The sequence below is a fragment of the Rhopalosiphum padi genome, chromosome 4, assembly GCF_020882245.1.
Source record: "Rhopalosiphum padi isolate XX-2018 chromosome 4, ASM2088224v1, whole genome shotgun sequence".
Lineage (NCBI taxonomy): Eukaryota > Metazoa > Arthropoda > Insecta > Hemiptera > Aphididae > Rhopalosiphum > Rhopalosiphum padi.
The window spans coordinates 25,312,794-25,335,676 of record NC_083600.1 but is presented as its reverse complement, the minus strand read 5'-3'; the positions used below and the strand labels follow the sequence as shown (position 1 = coordinate 25,335,676).

The following is a 22,883-nucleotide window of genomic DNA, read 5'->3' as shown; positions in this document are numbered from 1 at the left end:
TGAACGAGACGTGTAAACAACATGTTAATTATTATTGTTATGTATTATAATAACAATAACAACAACAAACGCCTCGGTGGCTGGGCGAACCCGGCTGTAATTGGATCGATTTAGGTCAATGTGTGCACAGGGGAATACGTATTACGTTGTGTAATCGTTTCGTATTAACACGCACATATGCACGCAAACACACAACACACACACGCTCTGCTTATTATAGAAATAATAATAATAGACCACACGAACACGTAATTGGACCGATGCGTAGGAATAGTTCACTATTTAATTTAAAGTATAGGATAATATAGACATCCAATTAAAAGTGACGACGATGAGAGCGTATTTTAAATTATTTTTTTATCTACACGGTACAGAGTACACTGAGTACAGTACTACAGTCACTGAATAGATTAAATAACATTTTATTATTATGTATTCGTTTTTACTTTATAAACCAAGTAAGATAAAACATTATACCTTGAAATTACCTTCTAAAGTTCTAAATGTGATCCATAGCGATAGCTTATACTGCTTATAGATCAATCGATCAATGATCATTGCATGAGTGCATGACAAATTTGTTACGGACCACTAACCACTGTACCGGTGTATGACGTATGTGTAATGCATACCAATTAACGGTTTACCATTTAAGACTTAAAGAGGATGCCGCATCTATATGTAATACAATGACGTTATTTATACCGCACGTGGTATACATTTGCTTATTGCTTACTTAAAATCCAATAGGTTGGATTAAAAATAGGATTAATTCCAGAAAGGGTTTATGCCGACATGCTGTTTATGGCTTGCATAGAAGATAGAATAAGTATAAAAACAAAAATTTTTATGATGCTACTGGTATGTTGTCTCCGTCTTACAAATGTACAGTATAAAAAATTCGCGTTAAGTAAAGCTAGTTTTATAATGTTAACTTTTATATTAGAGTAATATTGGCCTATGATCAAATTTAAAATAGATACCAACATTATCTGTGATCTGTAGTTGTTTTTTTGTATTTTAATTTTTAAACTAGTTATGAGTATGTAAAATATTAAAATGCTCATCATTAAAAATTTAAATCTTGTAAAAAACCAATCACAGACCACAGATAATATACTTACCGAACTACCGAAGGTAAGTTACCTTAAAGTTTGAACATAGCCTGTAGGCTGTCAGACAACTCTAATATTAAAACTATATGATAATAGGAAATTAGTTCTACAGAACACACATTTATCATATGACATATTTTTTGTTTGTAAGACCGAGACAACACTTGCGAGCGTGGTGTCTCATTAAAGTTTAAACTTAATTCTGAAGGTAGTATATACTATATACTATATTCATTTTAATCTGTATTCTGTATTTCTTCGGCTGTAGAATATTGTATACAATTATTTAATATAAATAATTGTTCACTCTTCCTACACTGAAACGTAAAAAATTTGTTAACCTGTAATGGGTCATTGTTATCATTACACGATTTTTATTGATACTATAAATTATAGATGATAAACAGACTAATGCACACTGCACAAGGCACAACACAGTCTGTGACTTGAAAATTTAAATAGTGAACACGCGACTGGTAAATGGAAATCGGATTTTGGAGCATTGGTATGGATTATGAAATATTGATTAAACTTTCTTGAATTGAAATTTATCAATTGATTCTTTTCAGTAAATTTGGAATTTGCAAATACTGTTGTGAAATCTCAAGGAATTGTTATTATATTGTATTGAATGTTACAAACTACAATCCACTTGTTCACATCTAAAATAAAATGGTAAGTTAATTAACCACTTTCAAAATCAATACTGTACATACTAGTATTGTATTAATACAAAATATGTGTTTTATTCATAAAAATGGTTCTATTAAAAAGTTTGATAATAATATAAAAGTTGCCATTTATCGTAATATGTAGTAAAATTATTAATTTATAACATAGTCTAAACATACTAGCATAGAAAAAATTATTATATATCTTTTTATTCAATCAATTCATATCTTTAAATTATTTTAAACTTTATTTTATTTATTATTATTGTTTGCTGAAGACAGTTTGGGACCATTCTTTTTGCTAAAAATTAAGTTTTATGGTTTTAAGTCATCTTTATATTTAACTATTGTGTAAACTAAACAAAAAATATGATCAAAAACATATATTTCAACCTTACATCAACTAAATTAATATATTTAATTCATTGTTAATGTAGTTATGACAATACCTATTAAAGATATTTAAAGTAAATGTGTAAAAATTTACTGTCCCTAATTTATATGTAATTTAACAATAACATCAATTATGTGAATACTTACATTACTTTTGCAGAGTGATTTTAAAACAGTTATTGAAGGCACTCGAGCTTCTAACAGTTTGCCAAATGGAGTGAACTGGAATTTTTATAATAGTTACCCTAAATTTAAAAAAGCTGTTTCATCACGTCAAAATCATGTTCTCAAGTTGTATGTACATATTATTACATAATACAAATTAATGTTATATATTATACTACTTGATACAAACTAATTTAATTTCTTGAATTACAGAATATCTGCATTATTGAAAAATCAAAAAATCCCTGGTAATATTCGAGATAAAGATGAAGATCATCAATTTGAACTTATTGAGGAAGGAAATGACACAATCTTAGACCGAGTGGTATACCTAATATGCTAAATATTTATTTTGTGACTAGTCAATAATAATTTTTTTTTATAGACTCACAATATTGATACATTAAATGGGTCTTTCAAGAATGTGGGTGTATCTGTCACTCCTAAAGCTTTTGTATCAGAATCTACTGATAGTACACAAGCAGTAAACAAAAAAAGAATATTAGTACATGGACGTAATATTGAAAGACCACAAATAAAATTTAAGATCAAAGTCGATAATAGACCAGTTCCGTTTAAACCTCTTCTTACTAGTAAACCAAACAGTAAAACACCATTAGATTTATGTTTGGAAACGAATGAAGACGGAATCATGTTGTAAGTAAATTTACTTCACTAAAATATGTACAAAAATAAATATTTTGAAATCTTTTTTTCTTAAGTTACAAACATCCATATCAATTAGAATTAGAAGAATTTAAGGTTTCAGCTGAACACTTAAAAGTTTCAAAAGTTGTCAAGCCTGCATCACTAGAAGACACAAAATTTGTCGAAGTATATACTGAAGAACAATTGAATTCAATGATTTCTGATTTAGAAAACGTCACAGAATTGGCTATTGATTTAGAAGTAGGATTTAAATTTTTTTTGATTTAATATACAATAAATCAAATTAATTTTTTTTTCTTTTTTAAATAGGCGCATAGTTATCGAACATATCAGGGATTTACATGTTTAATGCAAATATCTACTAGAAATGCAGATTATATTATAGATACATTACATCTTCGTGACAAATTGCACGTACTCAATGAAATATTTACTAATCCTGATGTAGTTAAGGTAAACAATTTGAACTAAAATAAAAAAAATTAAATACATTATTAATTTGTGTTCATATTCAGGTATTTCATGGAGCGGATAGTGATATTCCATGGCTGCAAAGAGATCTGGGTCTATATGTTGTAAATATGTTCGATACATATCAAGCTGCCAAAATATTGAACTTTTCTAGAAAAGGGTTAGATTTCTTACTAAAACATTATTGTAATGTAGATGCTGACAAAGCATTTCAACTGTATGATTGGAGAACAAGGTAACAATTATCTTAAACGGATAAAAAAAAAATATTTAAGATCATCTATCGATTATCACAAATATTCTGCCATTCAAAAATGTAATTATGTTTTTGTATTTTGGTTTAGGCCATTATCGACTGAAGCCATATTTTATGCTCGTTCTGATACTCACTATTTACTCTATGTGTATGATATGATCAAAAAAGATTTAATGGCGATGTCTACTAATCAGTGCAACTATATTGAATTAGTATTTCAACGAAGTGCTGATGTGTGCAAAACGGTAAAAATTTACTGGATGATATTTTTTTATTACTGGTATTAATTATTAAGTTTCATTTTAGAGGTATGAAGTGAATATTTTAGGCGATGACAGTCACTTAAGTATGTATAAACGGAGTAAAAAAATGTTTGACATCCAACAAATGTATGCACTAAAACATATATATGCTTGGAGAGATAAATTAGCCAGAGAATTAGATGAAAGTCCAGGGTAAGATTAAAAAACTTTAAAATGAATAACTCATATTTTTATTTTTATTTTTGCAGATACATTTTACCAAATCATATGTTGCTTAAAATATCAGAAATGTTACCCAAAGAATCATTTGGCATACTGGCTTGTTGTTCGCCAATACCGCCATTGGTTCGACAATGTCTTCATGAAATCCATTACATAATTAAAAAAGCAAGAGAACAAACTTTTGAAAATGTTAGCAATATTTTTGGTTTTTGTAAAAATAATTTGTATGCTCGTGTGTTAAATTTAATATATTTATTTTAGCAGACCGAGAAATTGAGTGAAGATAAAAGCTTTACACAAGATGTGGTCAAACATATAGATGTTGACATGATTAGCTTACATGATTATTCTAAATCAAAAGAAAATGCAGAAGACTCATTACCTACATTATTAAATGATTTAAATAAATTAGTTGATGACGAAATTGAAATTGTTTATTTTACACCAAAGGAAATTACTATATTCCAAGTACTTAATTTTTAAATTTTAATTTTCATCAGTTAATTGTTATATGCGCCATAAAAATAATATTATTATAAATAATTTAGGAAATAAACAAAAAATCAAGAAAGCATATTGGTTTAACAAATATTGTTTATAAACAGCCATATGAATTGTATTTGAAAACAATTAAGTATAATAATGTTCTTAAGAAGTCATTAGAGATAAAAGAGAAAATAAGCGAAAACAATGAACCAATGAATGTTAGTATCCCGATGGAATGTCCGGACAAACTTTATTTAACAACTCAAGTGAGATTTACTTTTAAATGATTTTATTTTTCACATAATATAGGTATTTGATTTTAATCATACTTAAATAATAATATTATATACTAATATTTTAATAGATATTTCTAAAAGCACATTTTCTAAACGTGATTTAAATAAATTGTTTATATTTCATAATTTTTATTTTAAAACTATCACATTGTGAATAATTGATTTATATATATTTTTTATTTTTAGGTTAAAGAAATTAAAAAAGAAATTATTGACCACACAAATGTAAAAAAAAACATTCAAAGCACAATTATAAGAGAGATAACAATCGAAAATCAAAGTTCTAGTACGAGTTCAGCTTCCCAAAACTCAACTAATAATTCAAGACAAAACAATTTTAAACCTCATAAGTATGAACACACAGATTTTGCCAAATTCCACAATCAATCAAAAGAGGTTATGTTAATTTCTAAACGATTGCAAAAGGTAAATACACATAATTATATTGAAAATAAAATTTCATTTTCAGCTTTGAATATTTTTATTAATGTATTAATAGAAATATTGTCAGTATTTTTAATTACCAGTGTCAAACACGATTCATTAAATTTATAATTAGTACAGTAGGTGATCATTCAAATAAAATTGTTTAAATTTTTTTTTTCCAGAAAAAGAACAAAATAAAGAAAAATAAAAAGCCAAAAAGATTGCAAAAAACTGTATAAAGAAATAATTGTATCGGATATTAAATTGGTTATACAATCATTTTTAATATTAAATTAAATAACTTACTGAAACTTATGATGCGTTTTATCTTCCTCAACAGGATTTCTTTTCTATCCAGTTTTAGTTTAATTTCACCACTTTCATACATGTAAATGTGGTTTAAAGATAATCTCTATGATTAATGCATAGCAATCATTAGTGATGGACATACATAGCTTTATTTATGTTGACGCTCTTATTCTGAATAATATATAATATACAAAAGGTATTATAAAGAATAGTCTAAATTATACTTTTCAAAAGCAGATATTTTGGGTTTAGAATTACCATTTTTATTTAATTTCCTTCTAACTATCTAACTAGTTAAAAGCCATCACAAGATTGGTTCTACTGAACAAACATTTTTATGTGTTGGTAATTCTAGTGTACTGATATTTTCTTAAGAGGTCGTCTCATCCGCATGTGTTGTCTCCGTCTTATACACATAGGACATAGCAAATTTTCGTTCAGCAGTTTCAATAGTGTGCTTTAGTCTTAATATTAAAATGAATGACCTATTATCAAACTTTTAGGTAAGAACATTATCAGTGTTCTCTCTTGGCTTTTTACAATATTTTAATTTTTAGGTGAGTTATGAGTATGAAATTAATAAATATTTGAAAATGACCATAATTATTGTTAATTTCATGATCTCAACATTACAAATTAAGATTCATATCAACTTGCAATAAATTGAATATTTTTATCAAATTTGATCATTTTATACTTTATGACAAAAACATGATTAGAATAGAACGCAACACAACAATTTGAGTTGTACATTTCAATATACCTAACCTAAAATTTACACTGTGATTAATATATTTCCTCCTTTTTGCTAACCAGGTTATGTTCATGCTGTTTCTACTAAAAGAAATAACAGCTCCATTTTATTTTATAAAAAAGTCTATGGCTAGAAGGAAAAAGGGCATAAAAAACTTAATATAATGATATAAATTCATAAAACATGATGTTGTGATTTTTAAATTATTTGGTGTATTCTAAATTTAACAGGCAGACAACTAATTATGAATCATATATTAATGATTATGTATTTGACGGTACTTAATTTGTTACAAAACAAAGGCCAGACAAAAAAAAATTGTAATTGCAACATCATTTTTTATTACTATTGAAATAAATAAACAAAAATATGCAAATGACTTTTGGAATGAGTTTTATATGATCTAAAACACTTTGTACAATTTCCAATTTTAACATCTATGCAATAGACAAAATATCTCTTAAAACATGTGTCTAATGAAACTTACAATCCATTTGTACATAGAAACATATGAATTTAAAAAATATGTATAAAAAAAAAACTAATAATGTTACTAATAATTAATAAATTTGATTCTTATAAAATAAAACATCGAGAACAACACATAACTAGGATAGAAAAATATTTATGCCACTTGCGCGATGTCAGTCTTTGTGATTTCTAAAACAAATTATTACATCATGCCACCCATGCCACCCATTCCTCCCATACCGCCCATTCCTCCCATACCACCCATACCACCACCTGGTAATGGCTCATCCTTCTTTGGTAATTCAGTGATAACTGCTTCCGCTGTAGTCAATAATGATGCAACACCTGCAGCGTCAGTTAATGCTGTTCTGACAACCTAAAAAAAAACATTTTTAAGGTGATTGTAAAGTAAAATATTTCATAAATTGAAAAATACATAGAAAACTTGATCCCTAAGGCTTAAAAAATTCTGGAGTTTCTAATATGGTTATGTAAAATTAAAATACTAAAAATAGAAGACTAAAGAAATTATGTACATGTTACAGTCTGTAATTTAACTTTGCTATATCTACTCCAAAATGAATTTTTACTAATTAACATCATGAATAGACTTTTGATGAAATCAAGTATATAATATAGTGATATGGGAACGAAGGTTTAGGAAATGTATCAAGAATTCAATGAAAAAGTGTATGGTATTCAACTAAAATTAAATGAATAAAGAACTGAAGGTCTCCTAAATAAACCTTGATATAACTCTTAATATAAATTGATACATTTAGTATGGTTGAAAAGAACAATATGTACTATATTATTATTTGATTTATTATAACCTTTATTAATTAATTTAACTCACTTTGGTTGGATCGATGATTCCCTTTTCAATCATGTTAACATATTCGTCATTCAATGCATCATAACCAAAACTGTCTTTACCTTCCAATACTTTAGCAACTACAACACTACCATCAACACCAGCATTTCTAGCAATTGTCATACAAGGCATGGTTAATGCTTTGCGTACAATTTCAATACCTATCAAACAATTTGTTTATTAAAATTAATTTTACCATCTTCATCATTTTAAGGACTATCAAATGTTTACCGATTTTTTGATCTTGATTAGCCACTTTAATTGTGTCTAATACAGGTGAGCATCGAATTAAAGCAGTTCCACCTCCGGGAACAATACCTTCTTCAACAGCTGCACGAGTGGCATTTAGTGCATCAGTAACACGGTCTTTTTTTTCATTGACTTCAACTTCACTGCTACCACCAATTTTCAATACAGCAATACCAGATGCTAACCTCGCAAGACGTTCTTGGAGTTTTTCTTTTTCGTACTCTGAAGAAGTATCCTTAATCTGATCTCTAATTTGTTCAGCCCTTTGTTCTACGTCAGATGGTACGCCATTACCCTAATAATTATTTTTAGTATAAATATAACAATAAAAATATGTGTATATTAATAAATTTACTTTTAAAAGTAAAGTGTCATCTTTGGTAATAACCACTTCTTTGACTTGACCAAAATCACCAGCTTTAATATCTTCAATTTTCAGTTCATTGCCTTCTTGTCCAAAAACAACACCTCCAGTTGCAATTGCCATATCAGTTAAGGTAGATTTACGATTATCTCCAAATCCAGGGGCTTTGACAGCAGCAACATTTAGACCTATTTTCAATCTGAATAAAAATATTAATTTATTTTTTATAAATCTAATTCATTAAGCACCATAAATAATATCAAATATTTAAAACCATATTAATTTTTTTTAAAATAATATTTGTAAGTAATACCTATTTAAAACTAGCATTCCAATAACTTCACCATCAAGGTCTTCAGCAACAATAACAAGTGGTTTACGTTGTGCATTAGCTAATTCTAAAGCAGGAATTAATGATTGAGCAGATGAAATTTTTTTCTCACTGAATAATACTAAAGCATCCTGGAATTCTACTTTGGCACCTTTAGAGATTTGATTAAATATTATTAAAAATACTTTTAAAAAATAGTATGTATTATATTTAATATTTACCTTTAGCCGAGTTGATGAAATATGGGGAAATATATCCTCTATCAAATTTTAAGCCTTCAATGACTTCCAATTCATCTTCTAAGGTTTTTCCATCTTTGACAGTTATTACACCATCTTTTCCTACCTATATATAATTAGTAAAATCAGTACAAATTATAAAAAAATTAGAAGATAACTCCATTCTATAGCTGTTATTCTACAAGTAAAAGTATTACCTTTTCCATAGCAGAAGAGATAAGTTTTCCAATACTAGTGTCACCATTAGCAGAAATTGTGGCAACTTGTGCAATCTCATCTGCAGACTGAACTTTTTTTGATAATGTACTTAAATGTGTCTTAACTGTGTCAACAGCTAACATTACTCCTAATGATAAAAATATAAGATTATTACATATTTTATTCCTATAAAAATTGTATTCCCAAGTACCTCGTCTAATTTCAACAGGATTAGCACCCTTAATAATTTTTTCAAATCCTTCTTTAGCTATAGCACGGGCTAATACAGTAGCTGTTGTTGTGCCATCACCAGCTTCATCGTTGGTATTACTTGCTACATCTTGAACAAGCTTAGCACCAATGTTTTGGAATTTATCCTGCAATTCAATACCTTTGGCGACAGTTACACCATCCTTGGTAATTTTAGGAGAACCCCAACTCTGTTCTAAGATGACATTACGACCCTAAAAAATAAAATATACATATGATATTATATTCTATAAATTAATAAAACATAAATACCTATAATACAAATAACATAATGATAAAATATTTTATACTGGAATAATGTATTATAATAATTTATAAAACTTAATTATTTATTAATTTACTTACTTTTGGACCCATAGTTACGGCAACAGCATCAGCAAGGATATCAACTCCTTCAAGCATAAGTTTTCGCACTTCAGGTCCAAACTTAATGTCTTTAGCATAGTTTCTGGCAAAGTATTTGGGTACATTGTTTCTAGCAAGAGCAGCAGAAATACGGTACATCTATTAAATATAAAACAATCATAAATAATATAAAACAGTTAAGTATATGGTATGTAAAAGATTTAAAGAACCATATAAATTTTAATCATAAATTGTAAATACTTTCTGTTTTAGTACCATTATTGTAGATAACTATACAGTCTAATCAAAACATAATATTCTGGTTTTAAATTATACATTATTGAAAAAAAAAAATACTTTTAAGAAGCAAGCAACAGTATTGATTCCAATTTCACGAATGTTAGAATATCTTTCTCCATTTTTATAGAATGATAATTTAAAAAAAAAAACCACATGGGTAGTTCCAACATGAATTTAACCTCTTTACAGATTTTAATTTATTCTTAATTTCAATTATTAATTATGTAAAACCGGGGGAATGTCGAAAATTTGAACATCTTCATACTTCCAAATTCAATCGGCTGAAACTTGGCGACGAATTAGGTTACACAGATATCGAATTAAGCCGGCCGGGTCGCGCAAAGGTTAGAATTGGTTTTAATTATTGTAGTATACCGACGTCCAAAAATACGCCTTTATCCGCAATCCAACGAAAGTAAATTTTATCTTACCTTGAATAATTTGAACAGTTCGGCAAACAAATATGAAATTTATTGAAGTTGATTTAACGACTTAAAATCAAACGAAAATGATTCGTAAAACTGTACCACGCCACAAAACAGAACGAGTTGAATGTAGATATGAAGCCGGGAGCCGGGACCAAAGTGAGCAATCTATGGAAATTTCTAGAAGGAATAATGTAAAAAGTTCAACCGCCACCAGTGTAGCCAATAAACCAACAGAAAATATTTCTAAATAATAATTACAACTAAGATCGCGTCGTTGCATCCAAAAACCAAAATTTACCTTTATACGTCCGTGGACCGTGGTTTTGACTATTTTTGTATTTCAGAGATATTTATGTATTGTACTATTATGAATCAAAAGTTGTGACTTGAGACAAGATTTTTAGTAACTAATACCAAATACTGTATTGTCTCATTGTCTGTATATAGCATTATATTTATATGTATATAATTGTATTTGTATATACTCTATATAGTATATACATATATATATAGCACAGAATATAATATAATATAGTATATTATAATTGCTAGTAAAATAGTAAGTAGGTAGGTACTTATTACTAGGTTAGTACGACGACTAAGAACCCAAAATTGATTATTTGGCTTTTTTTTGTTATGAATATTATTTATTAAATTATTAATATTATAATATAAACTATTAAACTCGTACAATGTTAAAATATTTTATTCACATAAATACAAAATTTAAAGTTGATTAATATTTACCTACACATAATATACGATTTAGGTACCTACCTGTTACTATAGTATACTATTATTTAACGAATATAAGGGGAGACCAGTTGCCATTAAAAAGGGAAAATGTAACTAATGTAAGTTCCCACGCGAGATATATTTAATAGGTAAAAATCACCTATTAATATTGGTATGGCCATGTAAGTTCCAACACAAAAAAAAAAATACACAAATAGTAGATATGTAAATTTTTACATGAATAATAATGATACAACGATACATCTATAGAAGTTTCCTTCCCAGTGTATTCAGACTTAGGAGTTAGAACTACCTAACAATTTAAATAGTTGAATGTAATTGCTGTAGTTATTTATTCTTGTTTATTTCATTTATTTTATAAAAAACTAAAAAGCAAAACATCAATTGAAATTTAAAAAAATAGTATTTCTAAGAAGTATATCAAGTTATGTAAAATGGTTATCGCAATAATTAAAAGTGCTGTCAGAACATTATACCTACTATTTCCAATTGCTTCAAAAATTCTATATTAACATCATCTGAAAATTCAAAATACATATAACAATTCTATTTAATTCGTAATTTGTATACATATAATATGTAACATATTAGTTTCTTCATCGATTGAACTCAAAATATTATGAATTTATTGATTTATACTATAAATATAAGTCTATTTAGTCTATAACTGAAACATATTTGTACTATAATTACTTACAATTTACATAGTTATTATATAACTACTCGCCTGCTATGATTTGTGTGAGAACTTACCAAACCCTATTAAAAATATCCATTGACCATTGATGAATATTATTTCAATGTTATACACTTACTTGCATAAAATACAATACGTATATAGGTAACTTATCTATAAATAAGTAAATATATATTATAGCGGTAGTTAAAATTATAATTAAACTCCTAAAAGTCTACAAAACAAACTTTCTCTTTTGTCTATAATACGTGTACCTAATAAATTTCACTATAAAAAAAAATAACAAACGTTTTCGAATTGTATTATAAATTATAATTACCTAACATCCAATAATCTATATTTTAAATTATAGTAGTATAGTACTACGAGTATATTACTCGTTTATTCGAAGATGATCGTCTAAATAAAAATATAATTTTATTTGTCCTTAATTTAACTATTGTATTTAGTTAATTTTCTAATTAATTTAAGAGGTAGCTTGAATCTTAATAGCCATATTTATACTTAAGCAATACACCAATATACTAAAAGGTATCTCCTACCTAAAATATTTATTAATAATTTTTTTTTATAATTTAATGACTTATTATATAAATAATTTTAATTAAAATATTCTTATTTTTAATAATTTTATTGACTCCAATATGTATGATTGCTGCAAAAAGATTAGGTATTAAGCTAGCGTGGTGCAGTAAAAAGAAATACAGAATTTCAAGATTAAGATTTAGAATGCACTATATACCAACAAGTTGTTTAATTATTATTCTAATTAATTTCCAACTATTTGAAAGTAATAAATTAATAATTTATTTTGAATTGAATTGAATTAAGTTATTATATATTTCTCAATATTATCTTTAAATTAGTATAGTTAAATTTATTGTTAGTTAATTATTGACTTATAACTTAACGTTCATAACTTTAACGTGACTATAATTAAAAAATAAAGAATTAACTATAACTCTATTTGATTGTTTTTATTAACTTGATCATGTTCGCTGTATTCTATTAACAGAATGAATATTATGTATTTTAATTTGAAAAAAATCAAATAAGTACCTATTCCTATTATATAATATGTAAATTGTAATATATTATTATATTATAGCTGGCATTAAATATTCTAACATTAATACATTATCTATAAATTGCGTAGTGCTACATTCTAGTATTCTACACTGAAAAGTAAAACAAATCAATTAGGTACAATAATATTTATGATGAGATGAGGCTTGACGTAAATTATTGACGCCATTCACGGAATATTTTCTTCACATATCTATCTTATTTATGTATATAACTTTTATAATTCTATTATATAATGTCATAAATAATAATACAAATCTTGTAAGTAGTATATTTTTTAATAATTTGCTGAAATCGTTCTCGATTAGCAGCTATTCCAGTGACCTACAATAGGTATATTTTCTGTAAATATTTTTATGTAATTATTGTAACTTTATTGTTATATAATTATTGTAATTTTCGATTACAATTAGGAGGCACTATAAAATAATAATTTGACCTAATGAATAGACAAATTAATTTTTGGTTGTATTTTTCAAATAATGTCAATTTTCAATGAATTTCAATTGATAAAAATAAAACGTAGGGATACAGTTTTTGAAAATTAAATTTTGAATGTTTATTTCAACAAAACATAGAATAAATGGTAGTGTTGAAACTACTGGAAACTATAAATAAACTTCTAAAGTTCTAAATTCTAATACATAATTTATTGATATTTCACAGTTTTTAGTGCATTCAATTAATAACAATAACCCAGGACAATGCTATATTTATAAATGGTAATTTGCCACATAATTTTTTCTAATTCCATCCTAGATTGTGATTCAGGAATTCAGGATAGATACTTATATATAATCAGAATAATAATTTATGGTAGAGGTACAAGAAATTATAAGATGAGCACTTTCGCTCATGTTTAGTACAGGTATTGCACCTGTAAATAATTTCTCACATACGCCTGTTGTTACTGGCAATACTGCTAAAGTTAGTAAAAGAAAATTAATATTTGGAATATGTCCCATGGAGATCTGTCAAATGAAATAATGAAATAATTTTTGTTGTAATCAATATTTTTATACAATTCCTTTTAAATATAAGTTATAGGCACTTGCGCTACATTTTTAGTATACATTTTTTTATTTTTTAATACAGAAAATATAAAACTTAAAAATTAATTAAAAAAATTTAAAAATAAACAATTTGTACATCTGATTTTTAAAAAAATTTAGATGTTAAAAACATTTATTTAAGTCCAGTGGCTGATTTTTTACAATTTTTTAAATATCAATATTCTCGTTAAGTAAATTACGATTTAGTTTATGTTAGAAACATTATAATTAATATAATTTCAAAAAATATATTTTTTTAAAAAATTACTTTATATAAACATTTTTGAATTAAAATGTAACACATCAATTATAGTGATCTATTTTGTGCCACACTCTGAACATGTTACAACATAGTTCGTAGAACTGCATATAGTAACTTTTTACTATAATCACATAGTCTACAACGATTGCATTCAAATTTAGGCGCCAATAATTGATAACAAAAAAAAAAAAATATTGTAAGTTAACCTTTTTGTAAGAACCGTGAGGTTGGTATACGTTTAATGAGATAATGTCTTACCGATGATAACCTCAAAATACGGTTAGCAGTCTATGTTGTTTACTTTTATTCGCTGTATGTACGACACTTCGACGTACGTCTACTTTTCCCGTAGGTCAATCCTATAAAATGTAAGTATATTTGTAAGATTTTAATCCAAATTTATCAATTCGATCCTCTAAAGTATCAATTGTATGATTTCATTATAAATCGTACCTAATATTCAATTTAATTGAAATGATAAATTATTAATATTTGTAAAAATATTCTTTTCGTAAGATTAGTTGAAATCTGTACATATCGAGATTGATTTTTATCTAATTATTTTAGATTAACCATGTCGATCAAGCCTAAGTATCGCCCACAAATCATCAAGAAACGTACAAAGAAGTTTATCAGACATCAAAGTGATCGTTATGACAAACTCAAGGTAAGTTTATTTAAACAAATATAATTGGTATGCTATTAACTAGTTATATATTAGATCTTAAATAATATAAAAACTTCATTGTTATTCTTTTATAGCCCAACTGGCGTAAACCTAAGGGTATTGACAACAGAGTGCGAAGACGATTCAAGGGACAGTATTTGATGCCCAATGTTGGTTATGGTAGTGACAAGAGAACCAGACACATGTTGCCTTCAAAGTTCCGTAAAGTTCTTGTACACAATGTCAGAGTAAGTATAACTTGCATTTTGAAACTAGAATATGTGGATTCTAATGAAATATTCAAATTTTAGGAATTGGAAATGTTGATGATGCAGAACAGAAAGTACTGCGGTGAAATCGCTCATGGTGTTTCATCCAAAAATCGTAAAACTATTGTTTCTAGAGCCCAAGAGTTATCTATCAGATTAACCAATGGAAACGCACGCATTCGTACACAAGAGGGTTAAGTTTTGTAATGATTAATTAATAAAATAAAAAGTTCTTAAAATCCATTTTCTTGTTTTAATATCATATATTATTCAACTCCTGATTAAATTAACAAAAGAATATTAATTTAAAAATATACATTTTTAAAGGTAACAAAATTGTAAAATAAATGCCACATAGTAATTCAAAAAATATACACATATTTTTTTTTTAAAATATAAGATATTATTGATTCTGAAGACAATCCTGGCACATTTTCGATGTCATTTCCATTAATGGCTCCAATTCTTTATTAATGACTAGATCAAACTCTGTTATAAAATAGTAGAAATGCTTATAACACGTATTCACATGTGGTTCCTGAAAAAAAAATTAAAATACAAAGTATTATGTTAGGGTAAAAATATATTATAACTGGTCGGTCATAATGAATTCGCTTCAATTATATCAAAAATTTTATGTTATTTAAGTTTTGTAGTGTGTCTACAATCTTGAATACATTTATTTTAACTTGGTACATCATTTGGTATAATATGAATTAGTTTTTGTTGTATAAACAATAATTTTTGATTAAGGATTATTGTTAAATTATAAATTTATAAATGTTATGTATAGATTTATGATAACAAAATAAAATAACTATCTGTTTCAAGTTATAGTGAGTGTAGAAAAAACCTGATAAGGTGTAAGACATGTGCTCAACAATTTTAACACCCATTCTATTTACATGAAAAAAAAACAAAACATTTACAATAATTCATATACAGTTTTAAAATTATAGTAAAATACATAAACTAATAACAACATCATGTAGCAATGAAGACGTGATTAAAATAGAATAGATGTTGTTAGTATTTATTTATATTTATATATTTAATTTAACATATTCTTCAATAGTTTTGAATGACGATTGTAATAAAAATACAAAATAAAGATTTATAAGAACATTTAATTCTACAAATTATAGCACCCTCGAGTTTTAATTGAAATACCTATTTATTTGATTTTACATAAACTTATCATTATATAATTATCACCAAAAATTAATTAATATTAATTCACTGCAAGTTAAATATTTTATTTCCTTTATTTTTATAAACCATAATACTTACTGCGCCTATAGATATAATTCGGTCAAAATGATGTATATAAACATGTACAAATACTCTAAATAATCGAGTAAGTATTTTTTTGCAAAGTGGCATAAAAGTCTTTGGAAATGGTACATCTAATAACAAATATCAAAAAGTACAACAATTTTAATAATGTTATGTGTTTTCTTATTAAAAGACTTCATTCAAATATACCTGTTGATACAGGGAATAAGTTCTCATTGTTAATTTGTGTTTCAATCCAATCCATAAGCAGTGAAACATACTGAGGTGCTGGTAATGGTGTTGGTTTTTTGTATCTTTCTTTATCAGCCCATAAATATTCAAACTTTGGGCCACCACTCATGGTTGGACAAGATGTATCTGTACAATAGTCACAGACTGTGCCATATATCAAATTTATTCGATTGAAGAAATCGACCACTGAAAATAAGAATAAGTTATGATATGTACTAGTGTTAAAACTGTAGAGATAATATTTAAGCAGAATAGTATTATTGAAAACAATTTAGATTGTGTTATTAATGGAAAAGTTGAGTTATTGTGTGTATCTATCATTGCAATTTGTTAAAACATAAAATTACCCATATGGCTATCTATTCAGATCCTTACTATACTAGAAAATTGTTAATTAACATACACATGCTGTTTACTCCTTAATTCTTAACCAATAAGTCATTGAAAAAAAATAATATACAAATTATTCATACAAAATAAACCAATTTTTATCCAACATGATTATTTTCAGTGGGTCAACTAGTTACACAACAGCTATATTTATGATTATATTCTAGAGTGGTGTAGTGGTGGTGGGTGTCATGATCCACAACTAAGTACTAACTATAGAATAAAAATTTAAAAAAATACAATTTGAAACAAAACAAAATAAATTTTAAAATAATATACTAATTGCTCATAATTCAATTTACTATGTACAATAATGATAATGTATACTTATAGTGCCTAATATTATCTCTTCATAGGCTTGTATGAGGGTGTTGTTATGTTGCTAACAATGCTAATAATAAGCTACATGAACCATCATTTTTTTTTTAATTATAGATTATGACCTGAGTTCTAAAGCCTAAAGGTTATTGTAAAATATTTTAATATCATCAAACATATTTTTTTTTACACAAACAGTATATAACTATGTAAGTATAAGTACAACTGTACTAATTCTTTGATTTGTGTCAGTGACTAGTGTTTAAAATGAATGAAAGTTATTTGAAAGACTTTTATAAACAATTTAGGAATTTAGCAAAATTTGCTCTTAAAGTTTAGCCACACTTACATGCATATTGTATACAAGTATGTGAAAAATTTGTTTACATGTTCAAAACGTTGAATAAATATAGTTTTAACTTTCTATAGAATATTTTTAAACTTACTGCTAAGATATGATGCGTTTTCAATAGTAAATACAAGCATAGAATTTAATAATAATACCGTGAACAGCAATCCAATCATATAAGTCTTCGCCCGGTGGCAATTGCACTGCATTCCTTAAATTGATGCCGGAGTTTAATGAAGCTTGTGCATGTTTATACAACGAATAACGAAGGGTGCCCGGTGAAAACTTCTTTTTCGGCCTAAATGTCTGAAAATGTATTTTAATAAATAATTGGACACTGACACAATGTATACAATAGTATATTATTTGTAATAAAATGCAATATTTTGTAACTTACTTTTCCTTTTTGAAAAAAATCAATAAAACCACCAAAAGACATGTTGAATTTATTTAATACTCTGTGGATAAATACTGTTCCAAAAAATTAACACTAAAATTAAATTATAATTAATAGTAATATACACTAAATAATAATTAACTTAAATTTAAGATATTTAAGTGATTTTTAGCTTTATTATCTTCCCATTTTAATACAATGATATACAAAAACAGTACATTGGGATAACATTATCAATTGTCATTTTCTGATATGCGATAATAAAAATCACTGTAGTAGCAGCTTACTATTATTATTGCTATTATCTTTATTTATTATATATAGTTTTATATTTATTTAGTTCTTATTAAAAATGAAACATTACAGTAAGTAGTTGTAAGTTGATCTCACGATTGAGTATTATAAAGAGTATTATATTATTGTGATTATTAGTGTATTACCGAGTACTGATTAGAATAATAAATAATAGATCGTGAATCGTAATTTGTATTCAAAAATCGAAATATTAAAAAGCAGTTAAAAATTTGAAATTATATTAAATTGCAATGAATCATTAAATATCAAGATCATTTGATTTTTGTTGCTTGTGTTGCAGTACTTTAAAGAAATATGTAAACTATTAAAATGGAAATATCAAATTTTAGAAAAATAAATAAAGATCGTTTATCTGCATTTTTGGAACATTTGGAAAATAAAAAATTATCTGACAATTCTGACGAAATATTTGGAAAATGTCTAGTAAGTCACTATTTATATACATTTCAATAATTAATTTGGTGTATTTAATCTAATTAAGTTAGAAATGTCATTAAACCAAATTAATTTTTATTAATTTATTTAACTTTAAAATATTCAACTTAAAATTTATAATATTTATAATTATATTTTTTTTTTTTGATTTTAGATGATTTTAAAAACATTATTATACACTCCACCAAACTTTATACCGGATAATAAGCTCAGCACACAGTCTAACATTCAAAAATTTCTGTATTCTATTAATTTTGATGTAATAGAACCTGATCACATGATCAAATTAAAATCAATACTTGATCAAGGGGCAGACTTTGATATATATGCTAGATACATAGAATCTATCTTAAATAAAAACAACAAGGCATTGAATTCAGTTTTAATGACTGTTTGGACTCAATTAGGATCAAATGTATTGAAATTGCCTATAATTATTCAAGAAAAAACCATCAAGGTAAATCCTTTAATTTTTGAAAAAACAATTTTGTCCGCAATATCGCTGTGGGAAATCAACGACTTAATTGATGTATGCTCTAAGTCACCATTGGTATTCCAAACATGCTCAAGTATATTTAATGAATTGCTCATTAAGTTAAACTTTAGTAATAAGTTTATGGAGTTTTTGAACTACTTTGTAAATGGTGTCAGTTTACGGTGTATTAACAATAATATTGATATTGTTAATATCTATCCTAACAAATGTAGAAGTATATTAACCTTAAGAGACATTAAAAACAAAAATTCAACTTTAGTAACAGATTATGATTTAAATGATGAAGTAAAAAAATTAGCTTTAGCTTACCCCAGGCAATTTATTTGTTTAATAAGTCATTTTCCAGATTTATACTTATCATACTGAAGAGTCGTTTGTCATTTACTATTATAAGCTGTGAACGTTTTTTCATTTATCTCAATAAATTTTCCCTGTGCAAATAACTGTGCTTAACAAAACAATAATAATTTATACTTATAGTACCTACCTATATTTACCAATACATGCTAAAGTACCTACAATAGTACCCATACAATTTACATTCCTATATATTATACTAACATATTATTATGTATACATTTATTTTTAATTATATAATTTTTATAATATAATTACACTGTTATTAATTTATTATAATTTGTATAAATATTTAAAAAATGTCTATTGTGAAAAGATTCAAAACTTAGTTAAACAATGAATTTATTTTCATTTCTAAGTTTAACTAGTTGCCAAGGCTATGGACACACAACAAATTATTGTAATCATTCACCTAAATGTACTCAGAATTCAATGTGGTGATGGAAAACTTCTCCCTTCACTCTTCAGACAGTCGTCAAAAATCATTAGATTTACCAGGCCAATATGCCCTTTGTAATGGTTCTCACCTGGTAAACTAGTAAGCTACAGAGGTTGTCCAATGTACAATCTAAAAAAAAAAACATTCAACTCGATAATTCCAAACTCTTTAGTAATAACATGTATATTTAAAAATATTTAAACATTACTTCAAATAACATTGTTTCTTCTTAGACATGTGCTCAGAGTCTCAGACAAATAGACAATATAAAAAAATGCCAAAATCAATCAAGCGTTCATAGCGAAACCAACACAGACCAAAACTATCGATCCAATGCCACAGAATAAATTAAATTGATAAATTTAATATTTAATTTTAATCTATTCTGTTCCAATAGGTACTGTTGTCTTTTCTTGATTAATCCATGCACATACACGATACACAGGTCTCACTGGTCTCAGACACCCTAAGCCATTAATTTCTAATATTTCCTCTGCCATTATTCCTGATAAATGATAATTCATCTTGACGTCGAACATGAAAGTGTATTTGGTTCACTCGTATCGTCTCATCTCATCACTCCTCGCTTCGTGTGTCATGTGTGTGCTCCACTACGAGTCGATGCTTTAGTCGTAAGACAAGGATACTACAGGCACAAACTACTATCCCGTGAATCTCGCTAAAATCACAACAATGCGACCATTGCGACATCCCGAAGTACGGAGAGCGTATGCCGTATAGCTACGCAACTGGTATCATGATCTACTTGTTTAAATAGCTAAAAATAAAAAATAAGCAAAACTACTAACTAGTAGTGTTAAAATAGTGACAATGGAGTATGGACGCCATCTTCGGTCATGCTGCCACGCCTATTTTACTATATTTATTATTATCCTGTCCATTTTGCTTATTCTATTATTAATTATTATGTATACAAAATACAGATTATAAATGTTTTATTTTTATTTAATAAAAAAAGAAAAAGTTTAACTTATTATAGTTGTTAATTCTTTTACCTATTGTATAACGTGTAGAATGACTGAAGTGTAGATACAGATTATATAACTATAAAAATGTATTTCAATAATAAAAAAAAACTAGTAATTTTATAAATGTATGATGAACATACCGTAAAAAACCCACTATGGCACTATAGTTTAATTTATTTATCAATAGGTATTAGGTATACATTTATTTTTTGAATAATCTAAATTTAAATTTAATATGCAGAAAATAAATATGAAAACATTTTTAATTTTATTTTGTCTATCACATAACTTTGTTTTTAACATTGAGTACCTATTGACATCTATAATTTGGTGGTTTATATAAATATTAATCAAAGCTAATTATGCAATAATATATTTTTTAGTAAAATATTCAGATATTTGGATAACTTCAATATAGTATTTTAATACCTATTTTATGTTTTAGAACAATAACCACGCAAAAATAAAAAATAGATTTTTGATAATTTAAGGTTTATAATATACATAGATTCAGCTATAATCAGCTTAGTTTAGATACCTATATTATTATTTATTGTATCAATTTAACATTAAATTTGCTAGTCTGAACTTATTATTTATTAATATGTTATTATTAGAGCTGGGATTTATATGTAATAAAAAACTAAAAAAATATACATATGTATATATGTAATTAAAATGGTCAAAATATGTATAGTATAAAATAAAAAATATATAATAAGAAAAATTTTAAAATGATGTTAACGTATAAAATTAAAATTAAATTCTAAATAATTTTTGAATAATATACAATTAATTGTTTTTTATTTCTAATCAAATTCATTTAAAAAATATAAAGATATTTTTACAACCACGCGAACTTAAGTACTGACACTGTTGAAAGATCGTAAATATATTTTGTCTATAACAATTGTCAATTAATGAATATAAAGTATAATCTAAGATCATTATAATTTATAATGTATAGTTATTATTGAACAGAAACGAATAAGATAAACTATAATCAAGTTATTAATATTTAATTAATATATAGATACTGATACTTTCATATAATTATTTCCTATATGCATTATACACACTTACAATTTGTATGGGTATACTATTATTGAGGTAAAAATGTATAATACTACTAAACCACTAAAATCGTCAAAATTTACGAAATATGTAAAAAAAATTTTACAAATTTTACAAATAATGTTAAAATATTTATTCATGACGAAATATATAAAAACATTTAAAATAAAATATGTTTTATTTTAATCCAAATCACGTGAAATGAATTTATCATTTGCAATAATTAATTTATAAATTTATAATGGTTTAGTAAAAATATGTATTTAGTATTTACATACAAATCCCACTAATCCCAGCCATAGTTATTACAAATTATAATATATCAGTAGATCAGGTAGCTTAGATACGACAATAATATTTGATTGTGCAATTATTGAATTATTAAACGGTTATTATGTATTTATGTGCGATCTTGCGAACCAATATTGTATCCATTATTACCT

General features: G+C 26.0%; 5 protein-coding genes across 7 annotated transcripts; 3 read left to right on the top strand and 2 right to left on the bottom strand.

Annotated features, from left to right (window-relative positions):
* The first annotated feature begins 1,511 nt into the window (after positions 1-1,511).
* Positions 1,512-5,748, top strand: LOC132930803 (exosome component 10). Of its 2 annotated transcripts, none has more exons than XM_060996865.1 (15): positions 1,512-1,620; positions 1,685-1,790; positions 2,340-2,473; positions 2,558-2,669; positions 2,730-3,001; positions 3,067-3,253; positions 3,323-3,466; positions 3,529-3,719; positions 3,829-3,985; positions 4,047-4,195; positions 4,252-4,414; positions 4,490-4,693; positions 4,774-4,977; positions 5,194-5,433; positions 5,616-5,748. In XM_060996865.1, exons 2-15 carry the CDS (start codon positions 1,788-1,790, stop codon positions 5,670-5,672), a joined length of 2,217 nt encoding a protein of 738 aa, XP_060852848.1. In that variant the 5' UTR covers positions 1,512-1,620; positions 1,685-1,787; the 3' UTR covers positions 5,673-5,748. The 2 variants fall into 2 exon arrangements, with proteins under 2 accessions (XP_060852848.1, XP_060852846.1); XM_060996863.1 differs by having other exon boundaries at positions 4,487-4,693.
* Positions 5,749-6,872: 1,124 nt separating this feature from the next.
* On the bottom strand, positions 6,873-10,739 carry LOC132930804 (heat shock protein 60A). Its single transcript, XM_060996866.1, has 10 exons — positions 10,569-10,739; positions 9,838-9,996; positions 9,434-9,686; positions 9,222-9,370; positions 9,007-9,130; positions 8,768-8,936; positions 8,446-8,653; positions 8,073-8,385; positions 7,824-8,002; positions 6,873-7,343 (listed from the first exon to the last, which is right to left on the bottom strand). The coding sequence occupies exons 2-10, from the start codon at positions 9,994-9,996 to the stop codon at positions 7,170-7,172; spliced, it is 1,728 nt and encodes a 575-aa protein (XP_060852849.1). The 5' UTR covers positions 10,569-10,739; the 3' UTR covers positions 6,873-7,169.
* Positions 10,740-14,644: 3,905 nt separating this feature from the next.
* Positions 14,645-15,597, top strand: LOC132929175 (large ribosomal subunit protein eL32). The gene is made up of 4 exons (XM_060994325.1): positions 14,645-14,786; positions 14,986-15,085; positions 15,181-15,333; positions 15,397-15,597. Exons 2-4 carry the CDS (start codon positions 14,993-14,995, stop codon positions 15,550-15,552), a joined length of 402 nt encoding a protein of 133 aa, XP_060850308.1. The 5' UTR covers positions 14,645-14,786; positions 14,986-14,992; the 3' UTR covers positions 15,553-15,597.
* Positions 15,594-21,280, bottom strand: LOC132929174 (MOB kinase activator-like 3). 2 transcript variants are annotated; one of them, XM_060994324.1, is made up of 7 exons: positions 20,586-21,280; positions 20,351-20,506; positions 18,336-18,428; positions 18,094-18,244; positions 16,840-17,067; positions 16,645-16,760; positions 15,594-15,892 (listed from the first exon to the last, which is right to left on the bottom strand). In XM_060994324.1, exons 3-7 carry the CDS (start codon positions 18,375-18,377, stop codon positions 15,758-15,760), a joined length of 672 nt encoding a protein of 223 aa, XP_060850307.1. In that variant the 5' UTR covers positions 18,378-18,428; positions 20,351-20,506; positions 20,586-21,280; the 3' UTR covers positions 15,594-15,757. The 2 variants fall into 2 exon arrangements, with proteins under 2 accessions (XP_060850307.1, XP_060850306.1); XM_060994323.1 differs by lacking the exons at positions 20,351-20,506; positions 20,586-21,280 and having other exon boundaries at positions 18,336-18,550.
* Positions 18,626-21,371, top strand: LOC132929173 (uncharacterized). The gene is made up of 3 exons (XM_060994322.1): positions 18,626-18,700; positions 18,931-19,073; positions 19,240-21,371. Exons 2-3 carry the CDS (start codon positions 18,960-18,962, stop codon positions 19,945-19,947), a joined length of 822 nt encoding a protein of 273 aa, XP_060850305.1. The 5' UTR covers positions 18,626-18,700; positions 18,931-18,959; the 3' UTR covers positions 19,948-21,371.
* Positions 21,372-22,883: the final 1,512 nt, after the last annotated feature.